Raw genomic sequence first — 23,357 nt, forward strand, 5'->3', positions numbered from 1 at the left:
CAACACAGTGTGGAGTTGGAGGAACACAGTAGGTCAGGCGGCATCAGAGGAACAGGAAAGTCAGCGTTTCAAGTCGGGACACTTCATCAGAACTCTTTATGAGAAAGGAAATGTGGCTGTAGTAACGGGTTTGTCTCAGTATGTGGTCAAAGAGCTTCAGGGCAGAGAAGATCACTAGTGGGCTGCAGTGGGAGAGAGATCCACTGAGGTCTTTACGGAGGGAGAAGGACAACTTCTTCAAGGTGGGCATCCGTGGAAGATGCATCGCAGTAGGGTTTTAAGTCACCCAGAGATAACAAGAACTGCAGATGCTGGAGTCATAATAGAGTCATAGATTCATAGAGTTATACTGCATGGAAACAGACACTTTGGTCCAACTCGTCTGCACCAACCAGATGTTCTAAACCAATCTAGTCCCATTTGCCAACATCCGGCCCATATGCATCTAAACCCTTCCTATTCATGTACCCATCCTGATGCCATTTAAATGTTGTGATTGTACACACCTTCGTCACCTCTTCTGGCAGCTCATTCCATACATGCACCACCCTCTAAGTGAAAATGTCACCCCTCAGGTCCCTTTTAAATCTTTATGTTTGTCTTAAAATTCTATGAAGACCAATTTAATCATCATTCAATTGATAAGGAGCTACTCTTGCACTTGTTCTTAGATATGAAACATCTTACTATTATACTGCTATATCCATGCAGAAAGGTTTGTTCAGTCTCAACCCACAGGCCTGTTTATCAATGGTTACAGAGATAGTAGGAACTGCCGATGCTGGAGAATCTGAGATAACAAGGTGTAGAGAGCTGGATGAACACAGCAGGCCAGGCAGCATCAGAGGAGCAGGAAAGCTGACGTTTCGGGTCAAGACCCTTCTGAGTCTCGACCCGAAACGTCAGCTTTCCTACTCCTCTGATGCTGCTTGGCCTACTGTGTTCATCCAGCTCTACACCCTGTTTATCAATGGTTCTGCTTTCTGCTGACATTTTTCATAAAAATGCCCCTGATAACGCACAGTGTTGCACTTTTTACCTGCAGAATTGAAGGGTGAAACCGTCTATGCTGTCCTTTCTTGATATGAATAATGTTGAATGAATTTCACAATAAGCCAATAGGAAATTAAAACCTGCTTAAATTAGATAATAGCATTAAGCTTTGTGCATACAGCATTTATTTTCCATCTGAATTCTTGGTAAACAAATTGCTGCTTATGTCAATATAGTTCTCCTTATAAAAGCTGCATCTTATTATCTGAAACAAAAACAAAAATTGCTGGAGAATCTAAGCAGGTCTGGCATCATCTCGTCAGTCATTGGACTCAAAACATTAACACAATTTCTCTCCACAAATGCTGCTAGCCCTGCTGAGCTTCTGCAGAAATATCTGCTTTTGTTTCAGTTTTCCAGTGTCCGTAGTTCTTTGTTTCAAGTTAGTGCGTGTTATTATTGTGTAGCAACAATTTACAAAATATATCAGCAGACATCATACAGTGGAGTAATGTTATTCCATCTTGCAAAATGTAATTATTTTGCATTTGTGGTGTTAATTTATCAGGAAAATTACTGTTCATTCTGTTTTAGCACTGTCAATTATTTCCCTGTAACGCGTTATTACTTTTTCAGTAGGATCATCTCTCCCTGTCATTGATCATATTGTCAAGGGCATTTTTTTTCGTAAAACTGCAAAGTATCTCCCTTCTCTGTCAAACAACTCTGTGTATGGAGTCCATTCAAGTAGATGAGCAATCCTGGCCCCAAAACACTGAAGCTGGTGTTGTGTCGAAGCCACAGTGCAAATAAAGCAACAGTGACTCATATATTTTACAGAAATTCCAGTTTTCTGATTAAAAGCTGTAGCACATTTTCGTTTATGTTACAGATATATTTTGGAAGTTTGCCTGTCAGTTTTCCCAAAAGCATCATCTTTTTTCTGTAAAGAAGTGCCAGCTGTTCTATCTCTGTCAGCTTTTTTACCATTTCTGGATCTGGCAGAAACCATACCCATTTACCAAATTATATAATTTAGATAATGAACATTGCTTACAAAAGATGCTATGCTTGCACTTATGGCTCATCTAGAGAAACATATGAGAAAGGAAATATATAGGCTTCGCTAATGGAGTTAGATGAAGAGTGATAGGATGACAGCTCCTGAAAATAACTATATCAGCATGGACTAGTTAACCCAAATGATCTTTCTCATGCTGTGTGTTTCATGTAATTATATGTTTGATTTTGTGTTATGGTATCTGCAGAACTGTCTTTGCAATGTAATTAGTGCTGAACATAGTGAAAGAGAATTGCACGTTAATTTTATTATTTGGTAGTGTTTTATTAATTGATACTTCTTAAACAAAAACTACCTGGTTTTATTATGGGGCAACAAAAACAACACACACTTAGACAGAGATAGTAAGAATTATCAATGCTGGAGTCAGAGATAACACAGTGTGGAGCTGGAGGAACACAGCAGGCCAGGCAGCATCAGAGGGGCAGGAAAGCTGACGTTTCAGGTCGGGACCCTTCTTCAGAAAAAGTGTCCTGACCCAAAACATCAGCTTTCCTGCTCCTCTGATGCTGCCTGGCCTGCCGTGGTCCCCCAGCTCCTCACTGTGTTATATATACTTAGACAGAGCCTGAAACATTGCAAAACATTGAAAGGTGCTTCAATGGAACCTTATCTAATAAACTTTAATACTAAGGCACATCACACTTGGACTTACATACCTTTTAATGTCATAAAACATCCTAAGGTACTTTACAGAGATGTTACAAGGCAAAATATGACACTGAACCACATGAGAAAATTTTAAGGAAAATGACTGAAGTTTGGTCAAAAATGTCGGTTTTCTGAAGTGTCTCAAATGGGGGCAGCAAGGTGGAAAAGTGGAGAAATCTCAGAACAGAATTCCAGAGATGAGGACCCAGACGGCTGATAACCACTAATGGTGTTATAACTGAGATCAGGAATGTGGCAAAGAGACCAGAATTGGAAGAGCATTTATATCATGGAGGATTACAAAAATCGGGAACATGCTGAAGAGTTTTGAAAAGAAAACTGAGTATTTTTAAATCGAGGCATTATTTAAGTGGGGGTAGTAGGAACTGCAGATGCTGGAGAATCTGAGATAACAAGGTGTAGAGCTGGATGAACACAGCAGGCCAAGCAGCATCAGAGGAGCAGGAAGGCTGACATTTCGGGCCTAGACCCTTTCTTCTAATTCCATGTGTTTATTGATGGCCTTCTTGGTGGAGAACCAGGCCTCTAGAAATTCTTGTGCTTATCTCTGTTTGGTCTGTCCTAGGATCCTGACGTTGTCCCAATCGAACTGGTGGTTCTCCTTGTCTGTGTGTGGAGACAACTGAGTATTGGTCGTGTCTTTTTGTTGCTAGTTGGTGTTCATGTATTCTCGTAACCAGTTTCCTTCCTCTCTGTCCAATGTAATGTTTGTTGCAGTCCTTGCATGGAATCTTGTATATTACATTGGTTCTGTCCATAGTGGGTAAGGGGTCTTTGGTTGTTGTGAGCAGTTGGCATAGGGTTGATGTAGATTTGTGTGCTACTCTGATGCCGTGTGGCCGTGGGAGTATTGTGGTCAGTTCAGATACATTCTTGAAGTATAGTAATGAGACAAGTGTGTCGGGGCATACTGTATCTTCCTGTTGTTGTTTGTGTGATAGGCATTATTGGGCCTAGCTGTTCGGGTATCCGTTGTCTCTAAATACTTGGTGGAGGTATTCTTCTTCATTTTGGCATAGTTCTGGGTTACTGCAGTGTGTTGTGGTTCGTTTGAGCAGTGTGTTGTGGTTCGTTTGAACAGTGTTCAAACTGTGGTCTCATATATGCTACTGGTGCAACATCCAACAGCTGCCATAGAAAGAAAGGGAGAGAATCAATGGACAAGGAAATGTTAGAAAAGGTGTCAGGCTTTTAGGTGCTTCTTGAAGAACTGGTATGTCATAGAGAGGTGGAGGTATTTAAGTCAGGAATACCAGAGTGTTGAGATTAGGTCCCTGAGCTGCTAAGGTGACAGTGTTTAGCTGAACAATGCTGTTGGGGGAGTAGGGAATAAATGGAAGGAGACATAGAACAAGAGTTGATAACATAATGGTTTTGGCACCGGACAAGTAAACAAACAGCCTAGTCTAATGCTCTGGGAAAAAACGAAAGAACTAGCTTGCTGCAGTGTACCAGCGAAGCTCAGCGCAAGCTGGAAGAACAACACCTCATTTTCTACTTGGGGACCCTGCAGCCCTCTGGACACAATATCAAGTTCAACAATTTTAGGGCCTGAACTCTCCCATGTCCTTGCCCCATAACCACATTAACACATAGTCTGCCATTACACACTACCCATTGTTAGCCACTAACAGTCTCCATTAACAGCTATTCACCCTCCTAGTCTGATCATTATCCACTCCTTTTTCTGTCCAACTGTTCTTTTCTCTCTTTGGGCTCTATCCCCACCTATTGTTTACTCCTTACCCCCTTCCTCCCCCCCCATCCTATCGTCTGCGTATAAACCAACATTTTCCTAGCGACCATCAGTTCTGAGGAAGGGTCACTGCACCCAAAACATTAACCCTGATTTCTCTTCACAGATGCTGCCAGACTTGCTGAGCTTTTCCAGCAACTTCTGTTTTTGTTGGTAATGCTCTGGGGATATGGGTTCAAATTTCACCACTTCAGCTAGTGGAGTTGAATAAGAGTCAGGTAATACCTGGAATGTAAAGCTAATATCAGTTATAGTAACTATGGCAACAATCATTGGGTGTTATAAAGATCTATCTGCTTCGTCAATATATTTTAGGGAAAGAGTTCTGCTCTTGGTCTAATTACACGTAATTTCAGACACACAGCAGTGTGGTTTGCTTTTAACTACCCTCTACAATGGTCTAGGAAGACGCTTTGCTCAAAGGCAATTATGGAAAGGCAACAAATGCTGGCCTTGCCAGTGATATCCACGTGCCATGAAAGAAACAAAAGAATCGGTCTTAATGCAATAATGAAGTGTTGATGATGGCAAGATTTTAGCTTAACCTCATGTGAAATAGTTCAATTATGGTAATCAAACTTGCCAAATGTACGAGAGCGCACATAACTTGAAATGCTCATGTCCTCTTGGACTCCCTACAGTGTGGAAACAGGCCCTTCGGCCCAACAAGCCCACACTGACCCTCACAGCATCCCACCCAGACCCATCCCCTTATAACCCACCTAATCTACACATCCCTGAACACTACGGGCAATTTAGCATGGCCAATCCACCTAGGCTGTACATCTTTGGACAGTGGGAGGAAACCAGAGCACCTGGAGGAAAGCCACGCAGACACAAGGAGAACGTGCAAACTCCACACAGTCGCCTGAGGGTAGGATCGAGCCCGGGTCCCTGGTGCTGTGAGTCAGCAGTGCTAACCACTGAGCCACCGTACCGTCCTCTCAAGCTGTTTTGCTTTTATTGTTCACCGTTTATGCCATTAGCTCATTAAGCCTGAACTCTTACGCAAATATTGGGAGTACCATAATACAAGTAGAACAACTGAACAATATCCCATAGTCTCTTCTATCACTTAGAGTAAGTGTTTCTTCCTTCATTTGGGCTCATGTTCTGAAAGGTGCTTTGAGCTTTTGTTGAATCCATTTCTGGGTTGATGGATTCTTAAAACTAAACAACACCAATTAGCTATTTCTCTTCGTCCAACAAAAATTGAAGGTATTGAAAACATTATTTGCTGATGAATTTGCCAGTATTTCTTTTTGGAAAGCAGCTAACTTGAGGCCCAAGCACTACCCTGGGCAGATAGGTAATCCAAGCCATTTCAGAGAAGGTACTTATGCTTTTTCTTTGCCCCATTTGCTCCATTCCAATCTGCCTTCTCTCCGAATGAAATTCAGCTCCTTTGATTTTGTCTCCACAAAACCTTAGATACTTTTCCTTGTTGCATCCATTAATTTATAAAATCTTAGTGGAATATTTTTACATTGTGTCTTTTGTGAAACATTGTTGTGGGTGACAATTTGTAGCATCTAAATGGTAATTTATGAGAACATTTGGAAGGATTCTGTACTTGGCACATGGAAAGACATGTCATCAGAGACAATAAACATGGCAAGCAAACATCTGAGAGATAGCGCACAGAGAATTCAAGAAATCTTAAGACTCGTTACAGCTGGTTGTCCTCTCCTGGCGCTGTTCAGACCCATTAGTACAGAATGCACTAAAGTAATAGATAACACAGTGTTGATCTGGAGGAGCACAGCAGGCCAGGCAGCATCAGAGAAGCATGAAAGTTGATGTTTCGGGTCAGGACCCTTCTTCAGAAAAAGGGTTCCGACTCAAAACATCAGCTTTCATGCTTCTCTGATGCTGCCTGGCCTGCTGTGCTCCTCCAGCTCCACACTCTGTTATCTCTGACTCCAGCATCGGCAGTTCTTACTAACTCTGAGTGAGTTATGCACCAAAGTAATGTTGCTTAATACCAACGTCTTCAATGCCCATATGCCCTGTTAGGATCTCATTAAACTGCCGGTTATTGCTGAAAGCTGTTTTGGATGCAGGCCTGGCTGAGGATTTTCATTATTACCTCAGCCTTTCAGGCATGACCATCCTTGTATGGTTAGGTATGGTTACGGTCCTTTGAAAAAGTCAAAAAGCATTTAATATTGTCAGGTACTGGGTCAGGCTTTTGATTCAGATACTGCCAGATGAATACTGGTGTACTTTGAATTAAACATCCATTTACCATTTGTCAGTCAGCTCTCTTTATGTCAATTTATGGGTTCCGTTCTAAGTACTGTAATGTGTGCTACTGTGCTATTCCTGGGATGCTCACATTGCATTGATTTGCAGATGTTTCTGTGATCTTGTCTGTGATTAAACAACTGCTTTTTCAAAATTAGAGTGTAGGTGTGAAAGATGATGGTGTGGAAATAGAAAGGGGATGTTGTTTTGGCTTCATAGTTATTCCAGATAATGTGGTGCAGTTGGGTACTCTGGGAGGGTTTGGAGGAGGTTTTGAATTCTTGCATTTCGAACTTGCAGTGACAGATTTCCATGCTGGAATGTGATGTACCTTAGAAAGGAATTGGAGGTGGCAGTTAACTGACCCACCTTGAACTACCTGGTCTCAGCTCTGCTTTAATCAGGTAGAATCTCATGATGCTTGTTTCAGTAGTCAGAACCATTTCTGGGTCCCAATCCAGCAATGGTCTGCAATGTCAGATTTTCCAGGAGGTGGCTTTCTAATTGGTCAAATTAAGTTTAGTGAGGGGATGTGGTGAGGATGTGTTTCCGGAGGCTGTAGTTTCAATAGAAAGACCTAACGTAAGGGCATTCAACAATTTCACTGGGAGGTGTGATCCTGGAATTGTTAATAAAGAGACACATTTTCTAATCAACACGGTTAGAGATGATATTACACATTTCTGGAGCAGGTGAGACCTGAACCCTGGGCCTGCCTAGTCCAGAGGTAAGATGAAGAGACTTTATTGTTTCATTCAACTGAATTTCAGAATGTTACTATTTCCAATTATAGATACTTTCCTTATCAACCTGTTGAGAGATGTTCCTACATTTAGTAATATAGAATTGCTGTTCCTGTCCACTTTCAAACCAGGGACTTTTCATGCATGAGGTGATTTTGATAAACACAGCACATGAAGAGGCTTTTTTTATTAACCTATTTTTCTAATCAATCTGTTCAGACATATTATTACATACAGGGGAGGCCTATTCTGCTACTGGGAATCTTCTGGTGGAACCCTTGTGTTAGTCTCTCAGTTGCTCATTGTGAGTGACCTGTTACTGTCACCCTTGTCTCCAATATCACTTGCAGTTCCAACTTCAAATCTGCCTCTCTGGCACTAAGTAGATTCCAACAATAATGATAGTCTTTATGTCTGGTATTTCTCAATTTCTCATCAATGGTCATCTGAAGAGTATTGATTGTGTGCAATTTGATAACGGTAATGTGCTGAATATCTAGGGGAGGCGCTGTCTTTTTGAAGATTGTCACTGAATGGCACTCGGCAGGCTTAAATGTAACCACTTCTATTCCCTAACCTGAAACATGGTACAATAAGGTTCATTTAAATCATGACAATATAACTGATCACATGACACTGACATCAGTAAGAGAGAAAGCACCATTTGAGAATGTGCATATGATGGGAAAGATCCTCAACGAGGCAATTGTATTTGATAACTTACTATGTACAATGTAAATAAAGGGTTATTATAGTACATAATGAAATGAAGAGCCTCACTAAATGTAGAGGAGCAAACAGCCTCAGAGTCAATGGATGTCCACTCATCCGCAGCCCAGCATACTCAGACTGATCTCTCATTACGCAGACAGGAGTATTGCCTTAAAGCACAGGATAATGCATCAGTGTTGCCAGGTCTTCCTGCATGGAAGTGTGGACTGATTCATAATCTGAGAAATTATGAATGGAGATGAACTGTATATTCATCAATAAGCATCCCTTCTGGCCTTGATAAATCAATGATAAAGCAGTTGAAAATGTGTTGACCTAAGATATTCTGAGGAACTCATACAAAAAGGCCTATAGGATGTGATGATCAGAGTACCACTTTCCTTTCTGCTAGGTTTGATTTCACCCAGTAAAGAGCTTTCTCTCTAATTTCACTGATTTCATTTCTGCGAGGGCTTCAGTTTACATCGATGTGCTGAGCTCTCCACAAAGTGAAAATGGGAATGTTCATGGCGTCACCTCTTTCTGTTAGTTGTATAATTGCCCAGCAGCTTTCAACTGGATGTGGCAGGATTGCAGAGCTTTGTTCTGATCCGTTAGTTTTACTATTGTTTAACACTGTTTAGAGTGGATTGTTTCAATTGTTTAATTTCAGTAGCAGCCAAGAAGAATTATTGTTTCCGCTTCTCCGCTTCATAGTAAGTTACATTCCGAAAGGAAGGGGAGGATTCACATCTAAATTTATATTGAAAATTCCTTAGCTTAAGTTGTCATCCTGTAATTAAATCATCCCATGTGCTCTATTGCTATTTTAATTCAGTTTTGCATATTCCAGCTCCTTAGTCTGTGTTGTTTATTGTTATAAATTGTTTTGTTTAATTTTAATTATTGAAATTAATAATTATTAAATTTAATACTTTATCATTCCTCTCTGGCCACAGGAGAAGTGCTAGAATACTGAAGGGCAGTTAATATCGTGTTATTATTCATGAAAGGAGCAAAGGATAAACCAGGAAACTACAAGCCAGTCAATCTAACCTCACCAGTGGGGAAAATATTGGAATCATTTTTGGGGGATAGAATTAATCTGCACTTGGAAAGGGTAGGGAACAGCCAGCATGGTTTTGTTCAGGGGAGGTAATGTCTGCCTAACTTGATTGAATTTTTCAAAGTGGTGACCAGGTGTGTAGATTAGGACAATGCATTTGATGTAGTCCATTTGGACTTCAGCAAGGTTTTTGATAAGGTCCTGCATGGGAGACTGAAAGTGAAGGTAAGAGCCTATGGGATCCAAGAATATTTGGCTAATTGGATACAGAATTGGCTGAGAGTCAGGAAGCTCAGAGTTAGGGTAGGTTCTCACCAATCCTCCTTCCGATGCTAGTCAAAAAAGTTTATTCATTGCCCTGTGGTAGAGGACAGACCATCAATAGGACTCAACAGAAGAGGCACTTATTTTAATTGGCAGGTTTTTTGGGGGGTTTGTTTTGAACATCTCAGTAAGTATGTACAGGATTACATTAACTCTTGGACATATTAATGATGTGGAGACGCCGGTATTGGACAGCAGTGGATAAGGTCAAAGGTCACACGCCACCAGGTTATAGTCCAACAGATTTAATTTAAAATCACAGGCTTTCCGAGTATTGCTCCTTCCTCAGGTGAAGTCACTTCACCTGACAAAGGAGCAGTGCTCCAAAAGGTTGCGATTTTAAATAAATGTGTTGGTCTATAACCTGGTGACACGCGACTTTTGATTTGGGCGTAATAAGTAGAACTAACAAGAGGAAGATGAGACATTAACATTTCCACCAGGAGACTGTTCAACAGCTATCTGTCTGAATTGTTCCATGCTCCATTGATTGGCTCTGTAATACATTGGAAAGTGTTTCAATTTGGCTCAGGCTAACTCTTCCATATTCATTACGTAATGTTCTCCACCTGCCTGCTGAGCTGAGTTGTAGTGAGAGGTTGTGCTTTGGAGGAATTTCCTCCACTACCACCTACATTGCTGGGTGAGCTAAAAAGCCTGTTTTTTTATTTTAACTTTTTTTAAAAAGCACTTGGGGGAGAGTGCACCCTCACCCAGATGCTGATTCTGAACTAAAGGCTCTCAGATTGGCCTTGTAACTTCCAGAACCTGAAGGCTGTGTCCAGTTGAATGAAAGGCCTGCTCTCTGGCAGTGAATTTTGCCATAAATTCATGGAAAATTCGAGGCAAGTGCCTGTTCAGGCTTCTGCTCCTCAATTGATTTTGACAGAGATGTTCTTGAACCTGTTAGAAAATTCTGTTCCTAGTGTTAAATACTTTTTTTTATGGGCAATGGTGTGTTGAGAAGATCCAGATTAATCTGCCTGTATCTGTCACCTTCACTTGCTCTACTACCAAGGGACAGTAACAGCAGTATGTAGTATCTGCAAGATACACTATAACTCACCGAAGTTTCATCATTTCTTCCAAATGTGGAATTCCTTTCCATCCCATAAGTGCTGTAGGTGCACCTTCACCACATGGACTGTAATGGCACAGGAAGATGGTTTCCCCACCTTCTCATTTCATGGGTAGTAACCACTGGCCTAATCAGTAAATACATTAAAAAAAAATACAGGATATAATCTGTGCAATTTTCATCTCAAGTTGTCTTCGCCAAGTGCAGATCTGACCAAGAGCAACATGGGTGGCAATCCCACCCCAACCAGAACATGGATTGAACCCCATATTTTATTACTCATTTACTCCAATATGGCTATGCAACCAACTGGACCTTCAAGGGTTGCTGTGAAACCATAAATATTTATGTACATATTTCAACTGAAATTGCTATTTTCTTTTAAAAGCCGAAGCTAGCTGCTGTGACTTAATGAATATCAGGCGCTAAGTGTTAACTGATGACCACTCCAGACCATCATCCTGCCTGCATCGCAATTACTTCAGCTCCAGGGAGGCTGAGAAAGAGTTGTAGGACCAACTGGTAAACCAGTGTGACCAGGCTGTGAGTTTGGTGGAACAAGTCCTTCAACCCACACAAATTTGTATTGGACTGGACCTAAATCATGGGGTAGCCTCTGAAAGCTACCCCCCTTACTCTTTGATCCTCATTTACCCCACTCTTCCCACATCCCCCAAACTCAGAACCACCCTGATGTCCCCAAACACGTACTTTTATCAACAGTAATCCTACACTAGGGGGTCTGGGATTACGTGGGGTGTGGTGGGGTTGCGGTGCGAGGTGGTGGTACCCTGGCAGCAGACACAGCTTCTGCCATTGGACCAGTGAATTCTGCAGCAGGCTGGCTCAGTTTGGCAAGGGAGCTAATTTCATCTTAGGTACGGTCGTACAGTGTCTGCTCTTTTGGAATGCACACATGAGCTGCCTCAGCTGCCAAATAATCAGCTTCAGGGTCAAGGATCAATTTCTGTAAAGATTCGAAGGGAAGTGGCTTCTGCTTCCTGATATAAGGAAGAGCTTACCAATACTTTGTGTCATTCCTGATTATCGTTGTTTCTCTGGAAAAAGGAGTGCTGACATATCTTCATTACTTAGCAGCAAGGGAAACTGATGTCATTCCATTACACTCTGAATGATGAACCACTACCCGAGGGAAACAGATTTTGCAAATCCTTCAATTTTTTTGGGGGAGAGTCCAGCTGTAGTAGAACAGTGGTGTACCAGGATTGAAAGAGACTAGTCACAAGATGAAATGCTAGACCTATAAAATAGTGTTTGAGGAATGAGGGCATGGGTATGATCAGGACCCTCGTGTTAATAATTTGTTGGTGGAACAGATCCTGGATCTTCCTACACTCTTTAAAAACAGTATTAACATGGAACTACCTAAATTAGAAGCACTCCATATGGCCAAGGGGCTCACATGGAGAACAAGGGAAACGTTTATGAATGAACACACGTGCGCCCCATGCACAAATAAGGTAAACAAGCGCGTGGGAATTTTGTTATCAGCCCTCAGCATGATGGCGACAGAGTAGGCAGCACCTGGGCTCCTGAATCCAGTCTTCAGCCACTTTGTTCTCTTTCTTTTTCCATTCTTCCCCTTCTTCTTCTGTCAGTTTTATTTAGTTTTCGCTCAAACTTAGCTTCGGTAGGAAGGTACCTTTGAATTGCTGCAGAGTGATGGCAGCGTCTTCAGAGGCAGGGCCTGTGAAGCCTGGAGTGGAACTCACCCTTCTGCGTGGAATGGACCCCTGGCAGCAGCATGACACGGGCTGGGCATAGCCCAGAGCATGACTGTAGCAGCAGAGAAGGAAATGTTGGACTCTCTCAAAGTTATCTTTCTTTTTTTAAAAATTTAATTTTAAGTTAATGTGAATGGTGCCCATGCATGGCAATGGTACGCATTCCTCACTGTATTTTGTATGGAATACATGTGACAATAAATGATTCAATTCACTGCAAAGTAATTAAAAAGCAGTAAGTCAAAACTGCGAAAAATGACTGTTTCATGCAAATTTCTTGCAAACCCTTCAGAAAGACACCCGCTGTTTGAGAAATTACAGAAGAAAGGGATGCTGTGATGGTAGGGATGCTGTGATGGTGGAAAAGCCCATTCATTTACTGAAACATTCAAAGCTCAAAGATTACTGTGAATTGTTGGTTAAGGAAAATATTTTGTTACAAGTTGAAAAATAAGTTCTCGAGAGAGATTTCTTACCAAGGTTGCTGGAGATTTTCCTGGAAAGGCAAACTTTTATCAATGAACAAGATCAAATTGAGAATGATTGATATTTTTAAGAAGTTAGAAAAGAACTGTAGAGGACAATGGGGAGGTGTAGCTTAATGGCATTATCATGAGACTATTAATACAGAGACCCAGGTAATACACTGGGAATGTGGATTCACATCCCCTGATGACAAATAGTGGATTTTGAATTTTCAAAAACACGGTCTGTAATCAGAATTTGATTAGGACTGTGCAACCATTGTCAATTGTTGAAAAACCCATTTGGTTCACTAGTGTCCTTAAGGGAAGGAAACGTTTTGAAGATGAGTCACTGGACCCGAAATATTAACTCTTCTTTCTCTCCACAGATGCTGCTAGACCTATTGAGTTTTCCCAACATTTCTTGTTTTTGTTGTCACTACCATCCTTACCTGGCCTGGCCTATGTGCGACTCCAGACCCACAGCAATGTGGTTGACTCTTAACTACCCACTGGGCAATTAGGGATAGGCAGTAAATGCTGGCCTCGTCAGCGATACCCCTATCTGGTGGTTGATGATAAAGAAGGACTTGGCCTAATCTCTTAAGATCTTGCCAGTGAAACTCTCAAATTAGATTAAGTCCAGCAGAGAGTGACGGACTCAGAATGTCGTACAATTGTCCAATCTTTTTTCGACTCTGTGGATCAGTACATTGTAGAAAATCTTTCTTTGGATTTCGTTCCATTGGTACATTTTTTCAGTCTGCTATTGTTTGTGATGGTGGGAACTCACTTTATTATAGCGATTCAGGAACAATATCTTAACATGCAGGAGTTACCTCCATTTGAAGCATGTAGGTCCACTACTAAGGAATGAACCATTCTTACCATGGATATACAGATGTTGTTGACCACCCCACACCAGCCTCAAACTCATAATAGTGTTGAAGTTGTATCTATGGCTTTACATTCAGATGATCATCAGACCCTGGAACCCAATCTGCCTGTTTATCCCTTTCGGAAGAACCACATTGGTTTATCTGCCGCACTTGTTTTCGAAAAGGGTCAAGAATATGACTGGAAATTGATGTCTTGTCCAGAAGAGACTTAGAGGCATAGACACATGGGAGTAAAGTGGGAAATTTTAACGGTTAAATGCTACAAATTAAATATTAATGTTGAAATATAAATAGTTCAGAGGGATACTGTGAAAGATTTGAGGGCAGGTGTAGCATGATGGTATTCTAACATAGTTAGAAACCATATCATCAGTGTCAGCCAACAAGTTAAAACCAGGACTTGTGTGTTTATAGGATTCCTAAAGGTTGTCCTCTCTTACCCTCTGTTTACATAATGATATCCCAAATAAAGCCTGTGGATGTTTACTTACCAGAGTGTAGACACAACCTTTCTAATAAATACCATCCCTCAGGCAGCAAAACATGGCTGTATACAGTTCTATAATATGACTAGAGTGTGAAATCCTGTGTATTGTCTCCAAAAACTTTGAAGATTATGATTGATCTAATAATTTCAGGCCAATTCACTGCTTGCAGGAAATTTAAAGAATTGATTTTCTGTCAATCTTTTTCTTTCATTTTGACCATGGCATATTCGTTTTGCCAGGTGTGAAATACTTCCGTTCACAGATACCAGTACATTCATGGCTTTCAGTATCTTCGATTGAATCATATGCTGTAGATGTGAAAACTTGCACTGTACAAGCTAGTGCTCTTTATTATCTGTTGGCTGTGTTAGCAAGTGAGTTGATAAAGTAAATATATTAGTAATTGTACAAGTATACAGCTTTGAAATTGTATGTGCAAAAAATACAATAATTCTTCTTCTTATCACTGTTGATCAATACTAATTTAATGAAGCCATAAATTAAAATAAGAACTACATATACCAGCATTACTATTATGAATGCTCCATGGGCCACATGCAAACTGCTTATCCTTCCATACTTTATGGATCTTTGTTAAAAATCTATATTTAATTCAATCTCTTCTGTTCCTAGTTTGGAATAGGACCCCTACCAGTCATATTTCCTCTTGTTACAAAGCTCAAGAATCAAAAGGAATGTTGGTGTTTGGTACAAGAATCAATAAATAGCTGGAATGGCAAAAATCTAAGGCATGGGGCCCCTGTTAGAAATTAGACAACATAGACATTCTGGGAATTGGATGGGCGGTGGTGGAAGGTGGTGGTGGTGGAGAAGGAGAAGAGCTGACCGGAAATAATTTCCAAATTTCTTTATTTGCTCCATTTTTCTTTTGATTTGTGCCACCATTGAGAAACACAGACTGGAGCTGTGATACAACTCAGCCGGTTGTCATTTAATACCAGTTATTAGGAGGCTTGCAATTTTTAAAGAGATAACAAGGTGTAGAGTTGGATGAACACAGCAGGCCAAGCAGCATCAGAGGAGCAGGAAGGTTGACATTTCGGGCCGAGATCCTTCATCAGAAAAATGAAGGGTCAAAAATGAAGTATCATCTGATGAAGGGTCTAGGCCCAAAACGTCAGCCTTCCTGCTCCTATGATGCTGCTTGGCCTGTTGTGTTCATCCAGCTCTACACCTTGTGACCTCAGATTTTCCAGCATCTGCAGTTCCTACTATGTCTTGCAATTTTTAAACTTGCTTTATTCCATTTTCCTGTGATCTATAGTCAGAACATTGGCCACAACCTTCAGGATCTGGAAATGTTTTTGGAGGTAGTTAGGTGGATGGTTTGGATGGAGGCAATTTGGACCTATGTCCTTCATTTCCCCCTGTTCACAACTGCAGTGGATTTTGCCAGTTGTGCATTCTCTGTGGCAGTGACTGCCCACCTATCCACAGCAGGTAGCCAGTAAGGTAAGTAAAAATAAACTTATCTCTTAACAATTTGCTGCAAGGGCCCCATGCAATATTTAAGAGCCTATCAGAGCATTAGAAGTAGCCTCAGTGCAGGAGGTCAGAGGATTTTGGGAGGCTACTGTCCATTTTGCTTTCATGAAGCTCCAAAGAATATATTTGCAGGGACTCAGCCAAAAGCATTCATGTGGAGTGGTTCCTCTTTCACATTGGCTGCATTAACAGCTTTGGTCTTATTTACTTTTATCAATCATTGTTTAAGGGCAGCAAGTGGGGTGTCTGTGGACGGAAGAACAGAATGGAAGATATTTTGAAAGATCAAAGACAAGAGAGATCAAATAGCAGATTAGGTTCATAGAGCCAAACGGAATGGTTATGGAATAAGTAATGGAACAAAAGGTGTGTCTGGAGGAGGTACAAGCGGCAGAATCATGTATAGTTGCTGCCCAAAGGGAAAAAAGGAAGGGGAAAATGAGACAATTAGGAGTACCAAACAGAAACCTATTAAAAATGGATGTATGAAAATTAGGGCAGAGCGTTATAAGCTAAAGTTGTTGCCTCAGTTTTGAACCTAGACAACCACAAAGTAAGCAGTCAAAAACTGAAGTGCCATTCCTTGGGCTGACATTAAGTTTCATTGGAATGTTGGATAAGATTAAGGACAGAGAGTTCTGAGTCAGTGCCAGCTAGAGAATTAAAATGATCAGTGACAGGAAACTTGTAATCATGATTGATTGCATGCTCCATGCAGGTATTCCACAAATCAGTCTGCATTTGGCCTCCTATTTGCAGGGTAGACCATATTGTGAGCAGTATATGCAAAGTTAAAAATTGAAAGAAGTTCAAGTAAATCACTTTTTCACTTGTGTTTGTCCTTTATGTGGTGAGAAAGGAGGAGTTACAGTATAAATGCTGCATCTCCTACACACTTGCATGGAAATGTACCATGGGAAGATGAAGAGCTTTGGGGGCAACCAAAGAATGGACCAGATTTGGGTGATCAAGGGAGTTATTGGTTGGTTCGCCAGGCTGACTAGTTTTTGTGCAAATGTTTAATCTCCCTTCTAGGTGACATCATTAGTACTGTGTAGCCTCCATTGAAGTGCTGTTTTTCTGTTCTGCTGTGAACTTATATGGTCCAGTCTGTCATGTTGGGCAGTCTTGTTTCCGGTTTCTTCCGTAGTGGTATGTAGGTGGGGTCTATTTCAATATGTTTGTTTATCGCACCAGTAGTTGAAAACCAGGCCTCCAGGAATTCTTATGCTTGTCTTTGTTTTGCTTGTCCGAGTACTGTAACTTTGTCTCAGTTAAACTGATGTCCTTCTATGTTGAAGTGTATTGAAACGAGGGAAAGTTGGTCATGCCGTTTTACTATGAAATGGTGTTCATGTATCCTGGTGGCAGGGCAGCACGGTGGTTCGGAGGTTAGCACTGCTGCCTCACAGCGCCAGGGACCCAGGTTTGATTCCAGCCTCGGATGACTATCTGTGTGGAGTTTGCACATTCTCTCTGTGTCTGTGTGGGTTTCCTCTGGGTGCTCCGGTTTCCTCCCACAGTCCAAAGATGTGCAGGTTAGGTGGATTGGCCATGCTAAATTGTCCATAGTATCTAGGGAAATGCAGGGAAAGGGTAGGGCATGGGTCTGGGTGGGATGCTCTTCAGGGGGTTGGTGTGGACTCGATAGGCCGAATGGCCTGCTTCCACACTGTAGGGATTCTATGATTCCGACCATAACCCAAACCACAGGTCTTCCTTAAAACATTAAACACCTAGGGGTGAGTTATCCCTTCAAAATAAGGGAGAAGAGGGGAAACCGTGCTGTTTTGTGGCGTCATGCTGAATTGACAGAAATGGCATAAGAAGATCCATTGATTATGGAAACGTTGAGTTGAGGACTAGTGAAACCCATGCACGATTGTATACAAGAACAGAATTAGAAGATCACAGAAGTCTTGGTGAAGGGTGGCTGTTAGACTGGGTTGTGGTGTAAAGAGATGGAACAGAAGGCATGAATATTTTTTGTAATTTGCTGAATTTGGTACAAATGTTATGAACTATTTCCATTCTTAAGATTAACAAAGCAATAAACATGCTTTAAACAAAACAATAAAGCAATGGGTTAGATTTTATAGATAGCAGGAACTGCTGATGCTGGAGAATCTGAGATAACAAGGTGTAGAGCTGGATGAACACAGCAGGCCAAGCAGCATCAGAGGAGCAGGAAAGCTGACGTTTCGGCCATAAAAAATCACATAACACCCCACCAATCTCCGGATCCAACGCATCATCCTCCGACACTTCCACCATAAAAATCTTTACCATGGACGTCCAGTCCCTATACACCTGCATTCTCCATGCAGATGGCCTAAAGGCCCTCCGCTTCTTCCTGTCCCGCAGGCCCGACCAGTCCCCCTCCACTGACACCCTTATCCGCTTAGCCGAGCTCGTCCTCACCCTCAACAATTCCTTTCAATTCCTCCCACTTCCTACAGACAAAGGAGGTGGCCATGGGTACCCGCATGGACCCAAGTGATGCCTGCCTCTTTGTAGGTTATGTGGAACAATCCCTCTTCCGTAGCTACACTGGCCCTATCCCCCACCTCTTCCTCCGCTACAGTGATGACTGTATCGGCGCCGCCTCATGCTCCCATGAGGAGCTCGGACAGTTCATCCACTGCACCAACACCTTCCACCCCAACCTTAAGTTCACCTGGACCATCTCTGATACCTCTCTCTCCTTCCTGGGCCTCTCTGTTTCCATCTCTGGCAACCACCTGGAAACCAATATCCATTTCAAGCCCACTGACTCCCACAGCTACCTAGAATACACCTACTCCCACCCACCTTCCTGCAAAAATGCCATCCCCTATTCCCAATTCCTTCGCCTCCGCCGCATCTGCTCCCAGGATGAGGCATTCCACTCCCGAACATCTCAGATGTCCTCGTCCTCGTTTTTCAAGGACCGCAACTTCCCCCCCTCAGTGGTCCAGAACACCCTCGACCGTGTCTCTCATATTTCCCGCAACTCATCCCTCACATCCTGTCCCTGCAATAACAACCAAAACAGAATTCCCCTCGTCCTCACATACCACCCCACCAACCTGCGGACCTAATGCATCATCCTCCGACACTTCCGCCATAAAAACTACCTTGAAGCAAGATTCTATAGTCCTGTTGGGATGAAATGAGAGGCAGGGGTATACACCCGGGGACATTTCATATGGTGAGTGATGAATCAGATCAGCAATGGAGGTGGCAGGTAATTGTAGTGATTCAGGCCCCAGTTACAGTAGCCTATTTGCTGCCTAAAGAGTGGCCACTTGGCTCTCGGAGACTTCCAGCTCATTGGAGGGTCTTTGAAGACGTAATCTGCATGCCCCATTGACAGGAAGTGGACATAGAAGACTGCACCTATGGCTGATCCTAGTCAACTGGAGAACTTCCCCTTCCACTCACATCCTCTGTTTTGCGTGGGGAGTTCCTTCTCAATGATCTCGCATTTCATCAACAATTCTGAAGGCAGCTCTATGTTAATGTTCTCGTTGCAGTCTCAGTCTTTCTTAGCTCATTTTACTGCTCCTTGTGGGGCCCCTGAAGCTCAAGTGCTGCTATCTCTCTGAATCTACAGCATCAACAGCCCATCCAATGTCCATGATAAGGAGATGAGCATAGCTTTGGCTAATTAGTAATTACCTCTCCTAACAAGTGTGGGCTCAAGATTCATATTTTGTTCCTGTGATTTCTTTGGACACTGAACTCACTAATCCCATGCTTTCAGTGAGGACAATTGCTCAAATGGAACATGGGTTGAAAGTCAGCATTAACAAGTGTGTGGCTCTACTTAGAATCTATGAACTTTCAGTTGCACCTCTCAGTTCTGAGAATTAGATCTGTCAACGTATTTTCTACATTTTTGTATCGCTTTGACTTTTTTAAAGCTGTCAGATGCCTTGGTGTAAAATTGAACTGAACTATAAGTTAGCTCAATTCATAGTAACCCTGGTTACTCTCTCAAACAATGAACAGTGTTCCTCTTAGTGAGAGATAATTAACAATTTAACTTGCATCAATAATCATGGTGCTACTGTACAGTACAGAATAATGCAATGTAGGCTTGCCTTGAATTATTTAATTGTCTTTTCTTAGTCTTAATAAATAAACCATTTTGTGGCATGGGAAATGGGCATAAGAAAATTTGTTAAATCAGTCATAAAGTATTCAGGTGCATTATGTTGTATGAATAAAAACATACTGTGGCAAAATCATTTAAAAGTAACTTTCTATTTATTCTGTATTTCATCGACTGTCATCATCCCAGTTACTGTCATGTAAATAATGTACAGATTTGTTGTCGAAAGTTCATCTCTGGGCTAAGTATGACAAAGTTTGCCAATTGTCTGGTTTAGCTTGAAATAGTTACTGATGAGAAGTATGGAATGTATGAAATTAAATGATGCTAAAACAAATTACCAATGTAAAATCTGTGCCTCATCAATGGGGCAGCATGGTGGCTCAGTGGTTAGCACTGCTGCCTCACAGCACTCAGGTCTTAGGTTCAATTCCACCCTTGGGCAACTGTCTGTGTGGAGTTTGCACATTCTCCCTGTGTCTGCATGGGGTTTCTTCTAGGTGTTCTGATTTCCTCCCATAGTCCAAAGGTGTGTAGGCTAGGTGGATTTGCTAAATTTCCCACAGGGATTAGTGGGATGGGCCTGGGTAGGATGCAATGAGGGTCAGTGTGGACTTGTTGGGCCAAAACACCTGTTTACACACTGTAGGGGTTCTATGAACTCATTCTATAAATAGTGGTGCATAAAATTCCATTTATTTTACACAGAAATTGATGAGGAGAGTTGTGGTGATCCTGGAACTCCATTATATGGCATACGTGATACAGATGGATTCTCCAATGGGAACATTTTGAGATTTCAGTGCCAATCTGGATTTGAGCTGATAGGAGAAAAATCCCTTCTCTGTCAAGACAACAACCAGTGGTCAGCAAATGTACCGATTTGCATCTGTGAGTATCATATTTTCAGCTTTTATATTAAGCGCTCTTTAGTTTTGTCTTGAGCCATTGCAATATAAACTTAAATCTTTTCCCATGAGATGTAATTTTGTCTTATCTGCAGTTTTCCAGAGAGCACTTCTTTTGGGTCACCTGGATATATTCACGACAATGATCAGTCTATCAGCACCTTCAGACTCATATATTACTGAAGTAGTTGACACCATTTTTAATCAACTTTAAATTCAACTTTGAAAGAAGTTAGGGTTGAGAGCCCCACTAGCTTAACTAGATAACCAGTGAATAGATTAAAGTACCAGATTAGATTCCCATCAATTGTGAACAGCCCAGTTTGCTTCAGAGTTCCTGCTTTAGGCAGTGTAAATTGTCAAGGATGTTACAAACGATCACTATCTCAATGCAAGTACAGAAGTGTGAACTCTGACTGAGGACAGAGGAGGGCTTATCTTTGAAGCTTTCTGCAGTTAAATTGCCTGACTATTCCTCTCTTGTTTCAAATGAACGCCAGCCACTCTGGTAAAATAACCAGAGAAAACCGTTCTAATGGGAAAATGTCCCATCAAATTTATTTACTATCTTGAATTCAAGAAAATTGACAGGGTAAAAAATGAGACAATTTAGATGAAGAATGTAAGAATTAGCATGATAGTGTTCTATTAATTGACTGGTGCTATGAAGAGTCGGCATTAGTCTTGGTGTGGGAGTTGGTGTTAGAGTGAAACATTAAGCAGAACACAGTTCTTTTTGCCGTGAGGAAGGGAATAAAATCAGACCATCCATGACTTTAGCTGTGTTCAACAGATGGTGATAGAACTCCATTAGCAGTAGACTGGAAACAGATTACCTCCCACTTCTCTTGAACATTTGCAGCATGATCTAAGTTATAGCAAAATAATGAAACCACAACATGTTTCAAACAAGTCCTGTGTTTTGACAGTCCTTTAACATCCCACTTGTGTCTAACATCTGAAAATAATAATTTGTACAGGAACTGATTTTGTGTTGATATACCTCCCCAAATGACTATTATTCATGTATAAACTAAGTGGGCACCCTGGTTATGGCTGATATTGCCACAAACATTTCCAGTGTAATCTGAACAAAACCAACTTTAATGTGAAATATCGAAGGGTAGCACAGTGGCTCAGTGGTTAGCACTGTTGCCTCAGAGCACTAAGGACCCAAGTTTGATTTCAGCCTTGAGTGACTGTCTGTGTGGAGTTTTCACATTTTCCCCGTGTCTGAGTGGGTTTCCTCCGGGTGCTCCAGTTTCCTCCCTCTGTCCAAAGATGTGCAGGTTAGGTGGAGTGGCCATGCTAAATTGCCTATAATATCCAGGGATGTGCAAGCTTAGGTGGGTTAGCCATGAGAAATGCAGGGTTGCGGAGATGGGTTAGGTCTGGGTGGAATGCTCTTTGGAGGGTCACTGGTACCTCAATGGGTCAAATGGCCTGCTTCCACACTGTCAGGATTCTATGAGTCTTTGAACCATTTTCAGATAAGTTTTGATACTCTGCCACATAAAGACACAGTAGGACAGCAAAAGGTTAGGTTTTAATGTCAGGAGCTGGAGACGTTTAGAAGGGAATCCCAATCTAGAACTGTGATAAGGAGTGTTGGGTCAAACCTGAGACCACCTCTGAAATCCATCTTAGTGTTTATGCCAATGCGGAGGACACCTTTCCAATATTGTATACTGTGTGAAACTTTAATACTGTTTTCCTTCCTTTTCTTTTTAAAAACAAAATATGAAGGAAGTTGGAGGTCCAGGTTATGGGACTTGCAGAACAGGATAGCAAGTATTGATTCTTGGAAAGATTCTTGGCAGTGTGAAGGAACAGAGGGATCTTGGGGTTCATGTCCACAGTTCCCTGAAAGCTGCCACCCAGGTGGATAGAGTTGTTAAGAAGGCGCATGGTGTGTTAGCTTTCATTAATAGAGGGATTGAGTTCAAGAGCCGTGAAGTTATGCTCCAGCTATACAAAAGCCTGGTTTGGCCACATCTGGAGTATTGTGTCCAGTTCTGGTCGCCTCATTACAGGAAAGATGTGGTAGCGTTGGAAAAGGTGCAGAGGAGATTAACCAGGATGTTGCCTGGAATGGAGGGAAGGTCTTACGAGGAAAGGTTGAGAGAGCTAGGGCTTTTCTCTTTAGAACAACGAAGGATGAGAGGTGACTTGATAGAGATGTACAAAATGATCAGAGGTATAGATAGAGTAGACAGCCAGAGACTTTTTCCGAGGGTGGAGGTAGCTATTACAAGGGGGCATAGTTTTAAAGTGAGTGGAAGTAGATACAGGGGAGACGTCAGAGGTAGGTTCTTTACTCAGAGAGTGGTTGGGCGTGGAATGCATTGCCTGAGAGGGTAGTGGAGTCAGCCTCATTAGGGGAATTTAAGCAGCTATTAGATAGGCATATGGATGATAGTGTAAGGTAGGGGTGGAGGTTAGATAGACCTTAGGTTTAGAGTAAATGTTCGGCACCACATTGTGGGCCGAAGGGCCTGTACTGTGCTGTACTGTTCTATGTTCTATATTCTATTGTCTAGGACCAGAGGGCATAATCTCAGAATAAAGGGTCACAAATTT

The 23,357-nt window shown here is 41.8% G+C and overlaps 1 protein-coding gene across 1 annotated transcript in view; it reads left to right on the forward strand.

Annotated features, from left to right (window-relative positions):
* The window catches only part of csmd3b (CUB and Sushi multiple domains 3b), a 1,719,816-nt gene that overhangs the window by 1,265,769 nt on the left and 430,690 nt on the right, over positions 1-23,357 (forward strand). Inside the window, 3 exon segments of the mRNA XM_048595770.1 lie at positions 2,416-2,439; positions 12,291-12,322; positions 20,547-20,760. Of these exon segments, the coding sequence (XP_048451727.1) occupies positions 2,416-2,439; positions 12,291-12,322; positions 20,547-20,760 (270 nt within the window).

The sequence above is a fragment of the Rhincodon typus genome, chromosome 4 (genome assembly GCF_021869965.1).
Source record: "Rhincodon typus isolate 14 chromosome 4, sRhiTyp1.1, whole genome shotgun sequence".
NCBI classification, from domain to species: Eukaryota; Metazoa; Chordata; class Chondrichthyes; order Orectolobiformes; family Rhincodontidae; genus Rhincodon; species Rhincodon typus.